This window comes from Hyla sarda, chromosome 4 (genome assembly GCF_029499605.1).
Source record: "Hyla sarda isolate aHylSar1 chromosome 4, aHylSar1.hap1, whole genome shotgun sequence".
In the NCBI taxonomy this organism is placed as follows: Eukaryota; Metazoa; Chordata; class Amphibia; order Anura; family Hylidae; genus Hyla; species Hyla sarda.
In genome coordinates, this window is record NC_079192.1 from 215149228 (window position 1) to 215167735 (window position 18508).

General features: G+C 44.9%; 1 protein-coding gene across 3 annotated transcripts in view; it reads right to left on the bottom strand.

Moving 5' to 3' along the window:
- Positions 1 to 14910, bottom strand: part of CCDC146 (coiled-coil domain containing 146) — a 119684-nt gene extending 104774 nt beyond the window's left edge. Inside the window, exons 1-3 of one of the 3 annotated variants that reach the window (XM_056573464.1) lie at positions 14655 to 14910; positions 14209 to 14360; positions 12985 to 13146 (exon numbers count right to left, since the gene is read on the bottom strand). In XM_056573464.1, coding sequence (XP_056429439.1) covers positions 12985 to 13146; positions 14209 to 14247 — 201 coding nt within the window. In that variant the 5' untranslated portion in view covers positions 14248 to 14360; positions 14655 to 14910. Of the gene's footprint in view, positions 1 to 12984; positions 13147 to 13533; positions 13738 to 14208; positions 14361 to 14654 lie in introns of those variants that run through there. The other 2 variants (XM_056573465.1, XM_056573466.1) reach the window with 2 other exon arrangements.
- Between the last annotated feature and the right edge of the window lie 3598 nt (positions 14911 to 18508).

Sequence of the window (18508 nt, forward strand, 5' to 3'; positions counted from 1 at the left end):
CAAGTTAATTACTTAACCCCTTGGTGTCAGAAAAAAATCATTCACCAAGGGAGTCACATGATGCACAACACACAAGGGGCGTTAACCCTTAAATTGCCAAAAAAGGAAATACATCAACACAATAGCAACACAGACCAAGGTATGTTCATGTGCAAAATACGCGTAGATAATATTGCACTCATATAAAGTGCAAACTGCATGATAATAAATACATGTAGACGTATAGAGTATATATATATAAAAAAATAAAATAAAAGATGACAAATAAGATAATGATACAAAAATACTCAATTTTAAAAAATCAGCAAGTATTTTCAATGGTTTCATTAAGTCTGTTTGGAAATAAGGTACATAATTTAAATATCCAATAGGCCTCAGGGTTAATAAGCCTCTGTAATCTATTCTAAACCGTATCAGAGATAGTTTCCAATATCATCAGTTTCAGGCAGGCTACATTCTTATAATGAAACATAGAAAAATGGCGGGACACACTGTGCAGCATGAATCCGTTTTTTATATTGGATCGATGCTTGTTCATACGAGCCCGCACTGGCTGCACAGTGCGCCCGACATACTGAAGATGACAATCACAGGTCAATAAATAGATTACAAAAGAACTCTCACAAGAAAAAGAACCATTAATAAAAAACCTCTCATTAGTAATGGCTGATTTGAAAAAGCAGTCAGCGCACACCATCTCGCAACACAGGCAACGCAATTTATTGCACCTTTGCATGCCACAGGTGGTAGCTGGTATGGGGTGGTGGGTTTATGTCTTAATCTACTGGGGGCTAGGAGATTACGAAGGTTAGGCGACCTTCTAAATGTAACCCCAGGATGTTCAGGGACAATTTTACTCAGGATCGGGTCATCACGGATGATAGACCAGTGCCTCCTTAAAATGTCTTTAATATTACTAGAAGCACAATTAAAATTAGTAATGAAATTGAATTTAAAATCATGTTTGGATTTCATGTCTCTACAACCGGTGTGTCCCCCCCCCCCCCCCCCCGAATGGACACTAGGTCACTTTGTTTCAAGTTTTTAACTCTGTTGAAGGCATTTGAAAGAAGGGGTACAGGGTACCCCTTACTAACAAATCGTGATTTTAAGGTGCGTGCTTGTTTAACAAAATCAGAGTCTAAAGTGCAATTTTTGCGTACACGCAAATACTGAACGTATGGTACGTTTTTTAACCATTTCGGGTAGTGTGTGCTAGAAAAATCTAAAAAACGGTTAACGTCTACACTTCTGAAATATGTTTCAGTAAAAATCACTCCATTAACGTCCCTCCTAATTAAAAGGTCTAAAAACTCAATCTGAGTGTCAGAAAAATGGGGGGTAAACTTGAGGCCCCAATTATTTTGATTTAGATGGGAAACGAATTAATCTGCTTGTTCGGGGGACCCCAACCAAATAATTTAGTATTTTTGTATTTTAGCATTTTTGTATCATTATCTTATTTGTCATCTTTTATTTAATTTTTATTTATTTATATATATATATATATATATATATATATATATATATATATACACTCTATACGTCTACATGTATTTATTATCATGCAGTTTGCACTTTATATGAGTGCAATATTATCTACGCGTATTTTGCACATGAACATACCTTGGTCTGTGTTGCTATTGTGTTGATGTATTTCCTTTTTTGGCAATTTAAGGGTTAACGCCCCATGTGTGTTGTGCATCATGTGACTCCCTTGGTGAATGATTTTTTCTGACACCAAGGGGTTAAGTAATTAACTTGGAGTGTGCATATAGACTGCTTCCTGTTCCCCTTGTCCATATGCCTGATGAAGCGCACTAGCGCGAAACGCGTTGCATGTTGGGAATAAAAGCTGATTGCTTCAAGTGTTGCCTGGTCCCTCAGCGCTCTATCATCCACTGGTCTGGAGGTCGTTGGTTTTATATTTCCTATTACAGACAGGTAAAGTTTTCGGTCACATTTATTTTTATTTTTTTAAAGCTTGCCATTATTTTAATAAGTTGACCCGCTACTGCCATCAGGTGGACAGAAACTAAAATTACATTAGAGTATTTGTTTCATCAAGCAAAGCACTTTCCTGGAACATAATCCTATACTATACCATAAATTTGGTCATGGTTTATTCAAATACAATGTCCTGATATAGTCCCTTTAAAGCTTTTCTGTCATTAGTTGTAAAATGTCCAAAAATGCCCCAGGTGGTATAGTAGTTATAGTAGAAGCTGAGCACAGTGAAATATATTTTTATAGAAATGATTTCTTTAAATTTTGCAGAATTGTAGACTGAATCCTATTGAACTCAATGTGGCTTGAATTTCGGCAGAATTTTGTGTTGTGTTTAGAGAACACAGAATTCTGCCACAATTTTGTTCAGCAAACTTTGCGGAACGGAGATTGTGAGGAATTGCAGAAATTCTGCCGCTTCAAAGTCCAGTGCTTAGTCCTATTGTTGAGTGGCTCTGTTCACTGGACTCCTTATAACAGAAAGAGCAACGATTTCAATCAATAATTTACAAGTTATACTTAATTGTTTCCCTCAAAGATATATATCAATCCACTCTGCTCTTCTTGCTCTATAATAGAATGCCAATAGTGTGGATAACATTTTCATGGTGACAGGTTTCCTTTAAGAAAGAATGAAAAAAACAAACAAAGGAAACTTAGGAACTGTAACGCGCTCCATTCACTTGGGAGTGCCGAAAAGACCAAAGTACAGCACTCAGGCATTATCAGCGCTATCATAGAAATTAAAGGGGTATTCCAGGAATTATTATTTTTTGACTATGCTACAGGGGATGCAAAGTTAGTATAGTTCATAATATAGTGTCTGTACCTGTGTGACGGTTTTCTCACAATTCTTATGTGATTTTCACCCCAATATTTATTTTTAACAGAATATAAAATTAATGTTGTCTCAGATTTTTCCCAGGTTGCAATGCGGCCGAGACCTGACTCACTAGTCAGCTGATGACAGGGAGCCAGCCTGTCTGCTTCAAGTGAAGTGTGAAGTGAAGTGATCGCTTGGTGGAAGAGAGATCAAGAGAGATCAATCTGCAACTAATGCAACAGCTGTAGGCACCCTGACTGAAAACCATAGGTCTTTTGAATGGATGGAGCACAATTATGTTTCAATGGGTGGGGTGGCTGATGTGTGGGAGAGAAGAAAATGGAATTATGGGATTTGTAGTAAAAAAAAGAAAACAAAACAAAACAAAAATAGGAAATACCAGTTCACAAAAAGCTAACCACAGTATTATGGTAATCTCACAGCATAGCCATTTAGCCCCAAGACAACCGCAGATCCTTCCTAAGCATGTCCATTACTGTCTGCCAGGTACATACTAAAATCACCTTATGGTGGATAACCCCTTTAATAGATTGCATGCGTCTACTGGTAGACGACACGGGCTCCTCACTGAGAGAGCTGGGGTTCCATTCCGGAGATCACGGGGGTCCCAGTGGTTGGACCCTCTGCAATCAGCTACAGTTAATTTTTGCTGGAGTACTCGTCTAACGTTAAACAGAAGAAAGTAATCTGCCTGAAGGATGTAATTCACACTCTTGTGCTGTATAGTCCTGCAAAATGTGTATTTCCCTGTTCATGCTGTTAAAGCTTACATTACATTTCTGGTTAGGCTTCTTTCACATTGCCGTTAGTACACGGCAGTGTGACGGCCATCGGGAGAGCCGGACAGAATAGCGGGAGAAAATTTACAACTTGTACCGTCTTTTTCTCTCGCTATTCATTACGGTGCACGGCGCCCCCCCATAATAGTAAATGGGAGCTGCCAGGATCCGTTGTTGCACGTTGCTCCCCGTCATGAGAACGGTCAGTAACCCCTTAAGGACGCAGGACGTAAATGTACGTCCTGGTGAGGTGGTACTTAACGCACCAGGACGTACATTTACGTCCTGTGCATAACCACGGGCATCGGAGCGATGCCCGTGTCATGCGCGGCTGATCCCGGCTGCTGATCGCAGCCAGGGACCCGCCGGCAATGGCCGACGCCCGCGATCTCGCGGGCGTCCGCCATTAACCCCTCAGGTGCCGGGATCAATACAGATCCCGGCATCTGCGGCAGTGCGCGATTTAAATGAACGATCGGATCGCCCGCAGCGCTGCTCCCGGCGTCTCCTGCTCTGGTCTGTGATCGAGCAGACCAGAGCAGGAGATGACCGAAAACACTGATCTGTTCTATGTCCTATACATAGAACAGATCAGTATTAGCAATCATGGTATTGCTATGAATAGTCCCCTATGGGGACTATTCAAGTGTAAAAAAAAATGTTAAAAAATGTAAAAGTAAAAGTAAAAAAAAAGTGAAAAATCCCCTCCCCAAATAAAAAAGTAAAACGTCCGTTTTTTCCTATTTTACCCCCAAAAAGCGTAAAAAACATTTTTTATAGACATATTTGGTATCGCCGCATGCGTAAATGTCCGAACTATTAAAATAAAATGTTAATGATCCCGTACGGTGAACGGCGTGAACGAAAAAAAAAAAAAAAGTCACAAATTCCTACTTTTTTTAATACATTTTATTAAAAAAAATTATAAAAAATGTATTAAAAGTTTTTTATATGCAAATGTGGTATTAAAAAAAAGTACAGATCATGGCGCAATAAATGAGCCCCCATACCGCCGCTTATACGGAAAAATAAAAAAGTTAGAGGTCATCAAAATAAAGGGATTATAAACGTACTAATTTGGTTAAAAAGTTTGTGATTTTTTTTAAGCGCAACAATAATATAAAAGTATATAATAATGGGTATCATTTTAATCGTATTGACCCTCATAATAAAGAACACATGTCAATTTTACCATAAATTGTACGGTGTGAAAACGAAACCTTCCAAAATTAGCAAAATTGCGTTTTTCGTTTTAATTTCCCCACAAAAATAGTGTTTTTTTGTTGCACCATACATTTTATGATATAATGAGTGATGTCATTACAAAGGACAACTGGTCGCGCAAAAAACAAGCCCTCATACTAGTCTGTGGATGAAAATATAAAAGAGTTATGATTTTTAGAAGGCGAGGAGGAAAAAATGAAAACGTAAAAATTTAATTGTCTGAGTCCTTAAGGCCAAAATGGGCTGAGTCCTTAAGGGGTTAAAGTCAGGGGGAAAAAAAGAGACTTTGACGACTGTTCTCGATGAGGAGTAACGGTAGTGTGAAAGGGGCCTTAATCAGGTAAAAGATGGGAGATTTTTATCTGCAGATCCTGTCTGCTATTAATCTCATGTGTATACCCAACTCACACATCAGACTGTCAGCATCTCTTGAAATTTAGCTAGATCTTCCAAGGGGCTGTGTATAGAAATCTCATGTCATATCTGATTACTATCAGTCCAACGTACATCACAGACATGAATGATGAATATATACCAATACAGTAGGCAAATGATTGGCCATATTCAGACAATCATAACATACACAAGTAGTTTCAGCTGATAATCGCTAGAAATATCAAACCTGATAGATTACAATAGTCTACTGTAGGTAACTGTGATCTATATACAGTCAGCCAAAAAGGCTAAAAACAACTGTTTCTGCAAACTTTTATCTTATGTATAGGCATCTTGAAAATTTTGGCTACATTCTTACATGTTATTGTGGGTCAAAACAGGTAGAAAAATGGACTGAAAACCCAAGGCAAAAAAAATAAAAAATAGAAAGAAACAAAATGCTAAGTGGTCTGTTTTTTTATGCTCAAAAATGACTGAATAAACTGTATGTGAACATAGCTTTAAAGGGGTAGTCCAGTGGGGAAAAACGTATCCCCTATCCTAAGGATGGGGGATAAGTTTGAGATCGCGGGGGGTCCGACACGCCCCCTCAATACATCTCTATGGCAGAGCCGGAGATTGCCGAAAGCAGCGCTTCGGCTCTGCCATAGAGTTGTATTGAGGGGGCGTGTCGGCCGCCGCCTCGTGTGGAGGTCGACACGCCCCCTTCCCGCCGGCTGTCGGGGCTCCATACAGGAGATCTCGGGGGGCCCCAACGGTCGGACCCCCGCGATCTGCAACTTATCCCCTATCCTTAGGATAGGGGATAAGTTGCTCACCACTGAATCACCACTGGACTACTCCTTTAAACAGCCAGTCTCTACAGAAGTGCCTACTTACAGTATAAATATACATATAAGGAGAAATAACACCAAAACTAGTACCCATCTAGTACCCCTATCTTACAAGGTATTTAAAGGGGTACTCCAGTGAAAAACATTTTTTTTTTTAAATCAACTGGTGCCAGAAAGTTAAACAGATTAGTAAATTACTTCTATTAAAAAATCTTAATCCTTCCTGTACTTATTAGCTGCTGAATACTACAGCGGAAATTATTTTCCGTTTAAAACACAGAGCTATCTGCTGACATCATGAGCACAGTGCTCTCTGCTGACATCTCTGTCCATTTTAGGAACTGTCCAGGGTAAAAGGAAATCACCCTAGCAAACATATGCGGTTCTGGACAGTTCATAAAATGGACAGAGATGTCAGCAGAGAGCACTGTTCTCGTGATGTCAGTAGACAGCTCTGTGTTTCAAAAAGAAAAGAATTTCCGCTGTAGTATTCAGCAGCTAATAAGTACAGGAAGGATTAAGATTTTTTAATAGAATTAATGTACAAATCTGTTTAACTTTCTGGCACCAGTTGATTAAAAAAAAAAAGGTTTTCACCAGAGTACCCCTTTAAGTGATTTGATTTCACAAGAGAATGGAAGCATAGCAGCAGCATATATTATCACTACAACCCACATTCTTCTCTTGAATATTAACAGGAAGATTTGGTTGTTTTCAGCTACTTCCATTTTCAAACACAACCAAAGTTTTAAAAGGATTAATTTATATTTGGCAAGACAGTATTTCAGTGCTTTAAGTGGGCCGGAACACAGCGGTACTCAGTACCCCCACTTCCAAAAATGCCTCTTGACAGTACCAGCACCTCTCCGTGCGCCCAGAACGCGCTTTTAGTGTACCGGAACGCTAATTTGTACTGTTTTAATAATTTGGCTGCGCGTTTGGCACTGCCCGGGGTGCCACGGGATTTGCCCGTCAATTTATTTTATTTTTAATTTCCCGCCCTGGCCTGCGCACCTGTGACTCACAGCGCGCAGGGGGGAAGGGAAGTATCTGTGCGCTTTGCTGTGCGTGTGCACACAGCGTCCCCCTGCATCTCCTATCGTCCCCCTGCATCTTTCATCGTCTGCCTCCCCCTGCAGCCCTGACATATTTGCAGTTGTAGTGATTCGTCCCCCTCCCCCCAGCGGCGCAGTGAGTGCCCTGCCGGAGCCCTGGCTCGGTGCCCTGGTGGAGAGGGGAGGAAAGCCCACCCCCTATTCACCCCTCTGTCACCCCCGTCACACATGTTCACCCCTCTGACCACCCCCCAGTCTACAACTGTCACCCATGTCCACCCCCTATTCACCCCCTTGTCCACCCCTCTTTTAACCACTTGACCACCCTCCTGTCACCCATGTCCACCCCCTATTCACCCCTTTGTCACTCCTGTCCACCCCTCTTTTAACCACTTGACCACCCTCCTGTCACCCATGTCCACCTTGGCCATCTCCCTATCCACCCCTCTGTCATCCCTGTCACCCATGTTCATCCCCCATTGTCCACCCCTCTGATCACATCCTTGTCACCCATGTTCACCCCTCTGACCCTTTGTCATCCCTGTCCCCACCTTGTCACTCCTGTCCACTCCTGTCACCCATGTACACTCTTCTACACCCCTCTGTCACCCATGTACACCCCTCTGTCACCCATGTACACCCCCCTATGCCCCCTTTCATCCGTGTACACTCTTCTACACCCCTCTGTCACCAATGTACACTCTTCTACACCCCTCTGTCACCCATGTACACCCCTCTACACCCCTCTGCCACCCATGTACACTCTTCTATACCCCTCTGTCACCCATGTACACTCTTCTACACCCCTCTGTCCCCCATGTATACTCCTCTACACCCCTCTGTCACCCATGTACACTCCTCTACACCCCTCTGTCACCCATGTACACTCCTCTACACCCCTCTGTCACCCATGTACACCCCTCTGTCACCCATGTACACCCCCTATGCCCCCTTTCATCCATGTACACTCTTCTACACCCCTCTGTCACCAATGTACACTCTTCTACACCCCTCTGTCACCAATGTAAACTCTTCTACACCCCTCTGTCACCCATGTACACCCCTCTACACCCCTCTGCCACCCATGTACACTCCTCTATACCCCTCTGTCACCCATGTACACTCTTCTACACCCCTCTGTCACCCATGTATACTCCTCTACACCCCTCTGTCACCCATGTACACCCCTCTGTCACCCATGTACACTCCTCTACACCCCTCTGTCACCCATGTACACTCCTCTACACCCCTCTGTCACCCATGTACACTCCTCTACACCCCTCGGTCACCCATGTACACTCCTCTGCACCCCTCTGTCACCCATGTACACTCCTCTACACCCCTCTGCCACCCATGTACACTCCTCTGCACCCCTCTGTCACCCATGTACACTCCTCTGCACCCCTCTGTCACCCATGTACACTCCTCTACACCCCTCTGCCACCCATGTACACTCCTCTACACCCCTCTGTCACCCATGTATACTCCTCTACACCCCTCTGTCACCCATGTACACCCCTCTGTCACCCATGTACACTCCTCTACACCCCTCTGTCACCCATGTACACTCATCTACACCCCTCTGTCACCCATGTACACTCCTCTACACCCCTCTGTCACCCATGTACACTCCTCTGCACCCCTCTGTCACCCATGTACACTCCTCTGCACCCCTCTGCCACCCATGTACACTCCTCTGCACCCCTCTGTCACCCATGTACACTCCTCTGCACCCCTCTGTCACCCATGTACACTCCTCTACACCCCTCTGCCACCCATGTACACTCCTCTACACCCCTCTGTCACCCATGTACACCCCTCTACACCCCTCTGCCACCCATGTACACTCCTATACACCCCTCTGTCACCCATGTACACTCCTCTACACCCCTCTTTCACCCATGTACACTCCTCTACACCCCTCTTTCACCCATGTACACTCCTCTACACCCCTCTATCACCCATGTACACCCCTATACACCCCTCTGCCACCCATGTACACTCCTCTACACCCCTCTGTCACCCATGTACACTCCTCTACACCTCTCTGCCACCCATGTACACTCCTCTACACCCCTCTGTCACCCATGTACACTCCTCTGCACCCCTCTGTCACCCATGTACACTCCTCTACACCCCTCTGTCACCCATGTACACTCCTATACACCCCTCCGTCACCCATGTACACTCCTTTGCACCCCTCTGTCACCCATGTACATTCCTATATACCCCTCTGTCACCCATGTACATTCCTATATACCCCTCTGTCACCCATGTACACTCCTATACACCCCTCTGCCACCCATGTACACTCCTCTACACCCCTCTGTCACCCATGTACACCCCTCTACACCCCTCTGCCACCCATGTACACTCCTCTACACCTCTCGGCCACCCATGTACACTCCTCTATACCCCTCTGTCACCCATGTACACTCCTCTACACCCCTCTGTCACCCATGTACACCCCTCTACACCCCTCTGCCACCCATGTACACCCCTCTGCCACCCATGTACACTCATCTACACCCCTCTGTCACCCATGTACACCCCTCTACACCCCTCTGCCACCCATGTACACTCCTCTACACCCCTTTGCCACCCATGTACACTCCTCTACACACCTGTCACCCATGTACACTTATACGTCCCTGTATTCCTCTCCACTTGTAAAAGGGGAATCTGGAGGCTGATGCTGATAAAGTGCGGAGCCTAATAAGTTTGTTTTGCAGGTTTAACGGTGAAGAATTGTGGCTGGAAGAAACCGTCATGATGGCCCAGACCAGATGGAGAAGAGAAGGGAACAACGCTGATTTTAGAAGACGTCATTTGTGAGTTGCTGTATAAAGCAGCACTGTAAACTACATATCCATAGATAAATAGATATTGGAGGAGATTTATCAAAACCTGTCCAGAGAAAAAGTTGCCCAATTGCCAGAAAGTTAAATAGATTTGTAAATTACTTCTATTTTAAACTCTTAATCCTTTCAGTACTTAATAGCAGCTGTATGCTACAGAGGAAATTCTTTTCTTTTTTAAATTTCTTTTTTGTCTTGTCCACAATGCTCTCTACTGACACCTCTGTCCATGTCAGGAACTGTCCAGAGCAGCATAGATTTGCTATGGGGATTTTCTCCTACTCTGGACATAGCAACCAATCAGATTGCCTCTTTCATTTTTAACAAGGCCTCTGAAAAATGAAAGAAGCTATCTGATTGGTTGCTGTGGGCAACTCATTAACTTTTCCTCCGGACAGATTTTGATAAATCTCCCCCATTGCCCATTGTGCATTGTGTAATCCCTTTTTTTTTTTTTGCTCGTCAACTTGGGTAGGGGTGCCCGGCGGGAAAAAAAAATGTCTGCGGTGTGCCTTGAACCGAAAGTACAGTACCGACACCTCTTTTGGGCCACTTAAAGCACTGCAGTATTGTATGACACTTAAAGGGGTAATGTAGATAGCAAACATGATTTATATTTTGTCCCCTCAGAGCCAGACTAACTGTATTTTATATACACTTATTACCTGTACTGGGCCGTTTTCCCTGATGGAATATGTTGTGACAGGCATTAGTGAAGAAAAACCTATCATCCACTGTCCACTTCATCTCCAAACAAAGACCCTTAGTCCAGGGTTTCAGTGTTCTCCTCTTGTAAGCCAAGCCCCTTCCTGATGCCATATCATCAAGCCATGCCCTCTTTCTAACATTGATCCACCACTACTTCTTTTTTTTAGGTCACTGGATAACCTCTTTAACTCCCCATCGTTTAATGGGGATGTAAGGAAATTAGGGATACGTTAAAGGGTTAACAACACCACAGCAGGTATCTAATTAAGTGATTGGGCGATTTTTAGCAAGCTGTCTTAGGCTGGTTTCACACTACGATTTTACTGTACAGGAAGTGGATCTGGCTGGGGGGAGCGAAAAGCAGGCGCTCCCGTATCCTAGCCGGTCCGACCCGTATCTAATTCATTGCAATGGTCCGACAGGAGTCAAACAGTGACTCCGGTCGGCTCATTTTTGCCCGTATCCGGTTTTCTGACTGGACCTAAACCTGTGGTATGCCACAATTTTAGGTCCAGTTCACCAAACCAGGCAAAAAATGAGTCTCTGTTGGACTCCGGTCGGCTCATTGAAAGGTTCCTGTACAGTAAAATTGTAGTGTGAACCCACCCTTATAGTAAAAATTCTCTTTGTCGTCTATAGCAACCAATCACAGCTCAGCTTTCATTTTATCACAGCAATGAGAAATAAAATCTGAGATGTGATTGGCTGCTATGTGCACAGTCTACTAAATATTTAGAGCAGATTCTTATTGTGGCGTCAGGGTATGAGTTGCAGGGTAGATGCTATAACCCAAGGGGCAGATGTTATTAACCCCTTCTTGTCGTGATACCAGGGCGTGGTTTAGCCTTAACCACCCGAAGGTAATACCGCTGGTCCTGGGCTATGCACGGGGGGCAATGAAGACACAGATGCCAAGTTACGGACAAACGATAGCTTTACTTAGGGTAGACAGATGACACAGTCTATGCAGTACAGCCAATATCCCAAGGAGGACCAGTGACACAGGGGTACCTCGAAGGCTTGCTGGGACTTGCAGTAATTAGACAGACTTTGGTGCAGGCCACAGTGACTAAACAGTAGACTTGACTTGACTGACTTGATGACTGACAATTAGATGACTTTGGCTTACTTGCAATTGACAGGTGGCTGCAGACTTTAGGCTTGAGGCCTATAATGCTTCGGACACACACACTGAGACGACTTGACTGCACTGGACCTCAGGAACTAAGAGAGCTGGAAGAGAGTGATTGCAGTCCCTCCCCTGGTTATATAGGGGGCTGTGAAAGGAGCCCATATGTCACTTGGAGGGGGTCACCTGGTCACTAATGCCTCCTGGGTAACAATCACATGGTATAACAAGTAAAAAAACAGTACATTAAAGGGGTACTCCGCTGCTCAGCGTTTGGAACAAACTGTTCTGAATGCTGAAGCCTTCGCCAGGAGCTCGTGACATAATAGCCCCACCCCCTCATGACATCACGCCCCGCCCCTACAATGCAAGTCTATGGGACAGTTTGTTCCCAACATTGAGCAGTGGAGTACCCCTTTAATATCACAACTTATATACACAGGGGATAATACATAAAGGGGGCCCTGGGGACATGGAGAGACTCTGCCTGACAGGGCAGGAGAAGTACGAGGAAACACCATCCCGTACTGGGCCACCACATCATGATATATGGCTAAGCTGCCCCATAAAGTTAGGATTGATCGGATCCAACATCTCTGACCTATTGCTGGGTGGAGGACCCTTTGGTCTGTGTACTGCTCTGTGGGGACCGCAACATGATTCACCTGAATGTGGCTGTGCTGCTGTTTTCTGCCCAACAATTAAAGGGGTATTCCAGGCAAAAACTTTTTTTTATATATATATACTGGCTCCGGAAAGTTAAACAGATTTGTAAATTACTTCTATTAAAAAAACTTAATCCTTCCAATAGTTATTAGCTTCTGAAGTTTTCTGTCTAACTGCTCAATGATGATGTCACGTCCCGGGAGCTGTGCATGATGGGAGAATATCCCCATAGGAACTGCACAGCTCCCGGGACGTGAGTCATCAGAAAGCAGTTAGACAGAAAACAGCAACTCAACTTCAGAAGCTAATAACTATTGGAAGGATTAAGATTTTTTAATAGAAGTAATTTACAAATCTGTTTAACTTTCCGGAGCCAGTTGATATATAAAAAAAAGTTTTTGCCTGGAATACCCCTTTAATATGCAATCATTTGTAATGGTGGGAATACGGTTATTACTGCATTGTAGACGTATGGATTTCTTTACCTCATTCAGGCACTGGAAGGTAGGACTAGCAGTTACATCCTTAGGACTTTCCTCTTTAGCATTATAAGGAGGTAATGCGCTCAGTGGCTTCTCCTCCTCTTCTTCTGCTGAAGAGTCACTGGCATCAGACCTTTCTTCTCCAATACTGCTCATCTTCACCTCCTACATACAGGGATACATACAGCTTTCTATTAGTCATGTATGTGCAGGAACTAGAATGACATGGTCCCCAATACTAACACTGAACATGATGGAAATGTTTCAGATATTGTCCCACATGGTAACCCTTTAATGCCCTTTCATCTCTGTGGCATGATCTGGTGCTCCCCTAGGTGCTCATTGTTGTGAGACTTGTGTATGAGGAGATAAGCAGAGTCACGTGTGCCTGGCAGCCGCTGATCTCCTTCACCATTTACTAGATGGGGGTATTATTGGGACAGGAGAAGCCTGTGTGACAGCAGGCAGGGGCAGGTCTCCATAGACGGGCAGAGACTGCTGTTTGGTCAGAGTACACACCACAGCAGTGCGCGGCTTTGATTCACTTCTCACCTTTTCCAGGCCAGGTGTGAAGGTGAAGTACCGGGGGATTCGGCTCGTGTCCTCACCTCCCTCCCAGCTGGGGTCACAAGGGGCGATGCGGGGACATTGTCACCTTACAGCTCCTCAAGAGAAAGCTAGCGTCTAACTCCATGGCAACAGCCAGACACCCCCACAGCCCCCGCCCCGTAACAATCTCAGGGGGGCGGGGCCTGACGCTCCTGCTGTGATTACCCCGTGGTAGAGGACAGAAAGTGCACGTGACCGTCCTGAGAAGGGTGTTGAATAGAACGTGCCGGGTATAGCGCGCCCTCTCATGTCTTTTATGTGTACTGCACCCCACTTAACTATTGTAATCCGTGTCCCCTGTGTTATCAGCCATGCTGGACATTGTGGTTCTCCTCAGATATCAAGAACTGGATCTGACATTTACATGAATAGATTTACTCTAGACATCGTCTGGTATCTTTATACATATTAACCCATGTACCTTCCTTTGTCTGAGCACTATGGGGAATTTTATCAAAACCTGTGTAGAGGAAAGGTTCCTATAGCAACCAATCTGATCGCTTCTATTTTTAGTAAGGCCACTGAAAACTAAAAGATTGGTTGCCTAGGGTGACGGCACCACATCTCTCCTGGACAGGATTTGATCCCCCCCCCCAAGTGTGTTTTTTCTTTACTTACATAGCACCAACACATTCTGCAGCGCTGTATCATTCCCATGGAGGGAATTTACCAGTGTGTTCTCTGTGGGGCCTTTGGCACGGTTTTTATTTGCAGTAAATTTACTTGCACCAAATTTATCAAAAAGACGCACTGTAGTGATTTACCAAAACCTGTGTAGAGGAAAGGTTCCTATAGCAACCAGTCTGATCGCTTCTATTTTTAATAAGGCCTCTGAAAACTAAAAGATTGGTTGCCTAGGGTGACGGCACCACATCTCTCCTGGACAGGATTTGACCCCCCCCCCCCCCCCCAAGTGTGTTTTTTCTTTACTTACATAGCACCAACACATTCTGCAGCGCTGTATCATTCCCATGGAGGGAATTTACCAGTGTGTTCTCTGTGGGGCCTTTGGCACGGTTTTTATTTGCAGTAAATTTAGACGCACTGTAGTGATTTACCAAAACCTGTGTAGAGGAAAAGTGAATCAGTTGCCCATAACAACCAATTAGAGCTGGAAGCTGATTGGTTACTATGGGCAACTGCTGCCCATGACTTCACTTCGCCAGTCAACTTCTGTGCAGGGCAAAAGGGGCAGCTGCCTTGTGCCCTGTCATTCCTAGGGGCCCAAAGCAGCTAGCCCTCTAGCCCCATGCTAAAGCAGTTAGCCGCCGCCAGCCCTGCGGCTCACTGTTCTTAAGCAGCACCATAGCCTTTAACCACTTAAAGGAGTAGTCCAGTGGTGACTCAGTGGTGACCAACTTATCCCCTATCCTAAGGATAGGGGGTAAGTTGCAGATCGCGGGGGTCCGACCGCTGGTGCCCCCTGCGATCACCTGTACGGAGCCCCGACAGCCCGCGGGAAGGGGGCGTGTTGACCTCCGCACGAGGCGGCGGCCGACACGCCCCCTCAATACAACTCTATGGCAGAGCCGAAGCGCTGCCTTCGGCAATCTCCGGCTCTGCCATTGAGATGTATTGAGGGGGCGTGTCGTCCGCCGCTTCGTGCGGGGGTCGACACCCGCTATCTCGGCGGAGAGCCAGGGCCCCAGTGGTCGGACCCCCCGCGATCTCAAACTTATCCCCTATCCTTAGGATAGGGGATAAGTTTTTCACCACTGGACTACCCCTTTAAGGACCCAGCCCATTTTCACCTTAAAGGGATACTCCAGTGAAAAACTTTTTTTTTTTTTAAATCAACTGGTGCCAGAAAGTTAAACAGATTTGTAAATTACTTCTATTAAAAAATCTTAATCCTTCCTGTACTTATTAGCTGCTGAATTGGCAACCACTAGGAAGGCAGCAGTAAAGATCGCTTTACTGCCACTTCTATTGATGCTCCACGCAGTCGCCTCCCTACCTCCGCCGCTGATCTCCGCTGATGTCACCGACGATCTGCGGTCCCCACGGCATCTTCTTTGCAGGTACCAGCCGCCATCTTCTTCCCCCGTTCTGCCCGACATCCAGGGGTGGGCAGAGCGGGGGTTTCCATGGCTGACTAATGGCAGGGTATAGGAGGAGATTGCAGCACTGCGACCTCATTCATATCCATTAGGATGATCGGGGCTGTCACTGACAGCTCCGATCATCCCTATTTTCCGGGCGATCGGGTGACCAGAGACCCGATCAGCCCGGAATAGCAGAAAATCGCATCTCTGAATTGACATGCGATTTCCTGTGATTGCCAACATGGGGGGGGGTCTCAGGACCCCCCTCGGCGATGTGCCGAGATGCCTGCTGAATGATTTCAGCAGGCATCCCGTTCCGGTCCCCAACCGGCTAGCGGTGGGGACCGGAATTCCCACGGGCGTAGCCATACACCCTACGTCCTTAAGGACTCCGGATGCAGGGCGTATGCATACGACCTGCGTCCTGAACAGGTTAAAACAGTGAGACTGCGGTCGGGACTGACAGGGCACGTCAGTGAGGTTCCTCCACAGACCCGCACAGCAGGACGTCAGCGACATCACACGTCAGTCCTGGCCACCGCAGGAAAGAAGAAACCACGGAGAGCCAGGTGAGTGTGTCTGTAAGTGTATCTGTCTGTAGTGTGTGTCTGTGTGTCACGTAGGGCTTTTGTTGGTATCTGGCAAATTTTTTCGTCTTTTTGTAACAGCTTAAAGCCCTTCTTCTGCACTTACCCATACCAAAAATGTTATCATAACCAGAGACAACCTAATAATTAAAGATTACCAATATTCTAAGCCATTTTACTTTATTAAAGGAAATCTGTCATTAGTGTCACCTGCACTAACCTGTCGGTACAGACAGGTAGTGCAGGTGACACTGATGACAACAGAACTTACCCTGTCCCGTTCCATGCTGTGGTTCTCTGGCAATCCTCTTCGGTATCTCCAGCTCGAGGCCCGACTTGGAGCATGGTTCTGCGGTTCTCTGCTGATTCACTGATAATAGATTTATCAGTGAATCAGCGGTTCTCTGCTGATTCACTGATAATAGATTTCCTTTAAGAACTATTTCACTTACTTTACTCATCTATGTTACAAAAACTGAAAATAAAACGTCAACAAAGTGTAGGTAAAGAAGTGTCTGTGAAATAGATAAGTTTTAGTCCTTGGGTGGTGTAGGTTTGCACAAAAAAAGTTTGCAATTTTTATGCACCTTTAAAAAAAAAAAAAAAAAAAAAAAAAAAAAAGGAGATTTATCAAGCTCCTTAGTAGATTTTTTTTAGCACACGTGCGACTTTTCTATACATGCTTTGATTTTTGCTTACTCCAAAGCACATTTCTGAAATCTGCTCACGTAGTAATTTTTTTTTTCACTTTGCATATCAAATGCGATCACTGCATTTGTGTTAAAATAGAATAAGGCACAAAATAATTGTGTAAGAATTTTTACAGACTACGTAAATAACCCATATGTGGCACTAAACTTTTTCCTTTAAAAAAAGGAACATCCATAGTAATACAGCTTCATGCACATTTTGGGGTGGGTAACGTACCGACCTGTTTTTAAAAAATTTCTTTATGTGGCTTCACTATTGTTTATGTGCCTGCTGGTGCTGCACTGTCTTCCTTCCTGATGTAAACTCCGGCCTCAGCGCAGCAACGCAAGACTCTGCCCACCAATGTCATAGTATGTTTTCAATTTTTTTTAATTTCTGAGGGTGGATGGGTTGTTGCAGGATAGTTGGAGTACAGCTACTTACTGTCAGGATGTCACCCGATGCGGTACCCCCTCCCCATATCTCTCTAGCAACGCTACTGGTAGATAAAGAACTTTGGCTATTAACGTAAAGGAAAACTTTTCTGATTTAACCCCTTAACGACCACGTACGTATATTTACGCCCGTGGCCGGCTCACGTGATAGAACGTGTGTCATATCGGGTCCGTCCCGGCATGTAACTGAAGCCGGGGCTAATACGGTGCGGCAGCGATTGCGGTGCCGCGCGCTATTAACCCTTTAGATGCGGCATTCAAAGTTGAACGCTGCATCTAAAACTAAAGTAAAACCTTCCCGGCTGCTCAGTGGGGCTGATCGGGACCGCCGCAGTGAAAATGGGAATTTCACAAGAAAAACAATGATTGGGAATTTCACAAGAAAAACAATGATGTGCTTGGTTTTAACGTAATTTTATTCTTTCATTAGTTATTTACAAGTTTCTGACCACTTATAAAATGTGTTCAATGTGCTGCCCATTGTGTTGGATTGTCAATGCAATCCTCTTCTCCCACTCTTCACACACTGACAGCAACACCGCAGGAGAAATGCTAGCACAGGCTTCCAGTATCCGTAGTTTCAGGTGCTGCACATCTCGTATCTTCACAGCGTAGACAATTGCCTTCAGATGACCCCAAAGATAAAAGTCTAAGGGGGTCAGATCGGGAGACCTTGGGGGCCATTCAACTGGCCCACGACAACCAATCCACTTTCCAGGAAACTGTTCATCTAGGAATGCTCGGACCTGACACCCATAATGTGGTGGTGCACCATCTTGCTGGAAAAACTCAGGGAACATGCCAGCTTCGGTGCATAAAGAGAGAAACACATCATCATGTAGCAATTTCGCATGGCCCCCAGTTGAATGGCCCCCAAGGTCTCCCGATCTGACCCCCTTAGACTTTTATCTTTGGGGTTATCTGAAGGCAATTGTCTATGCTGTGAAGATACGAGATGTGCAGCACCTGGAACTACGGAAACTGGAAGCCTGTGCTAGCATTTCCCCTGCGGTGTTGCTATCAGTGTGTGAAGAGTGGGAGAAGAGGGTTGCATTGACAATCCAACACAATGGGCAGCACATTGAACACATTTTATAAGTGGGCAGAAACTTGTAAATAACTCATGAAATAATAAAGTTAC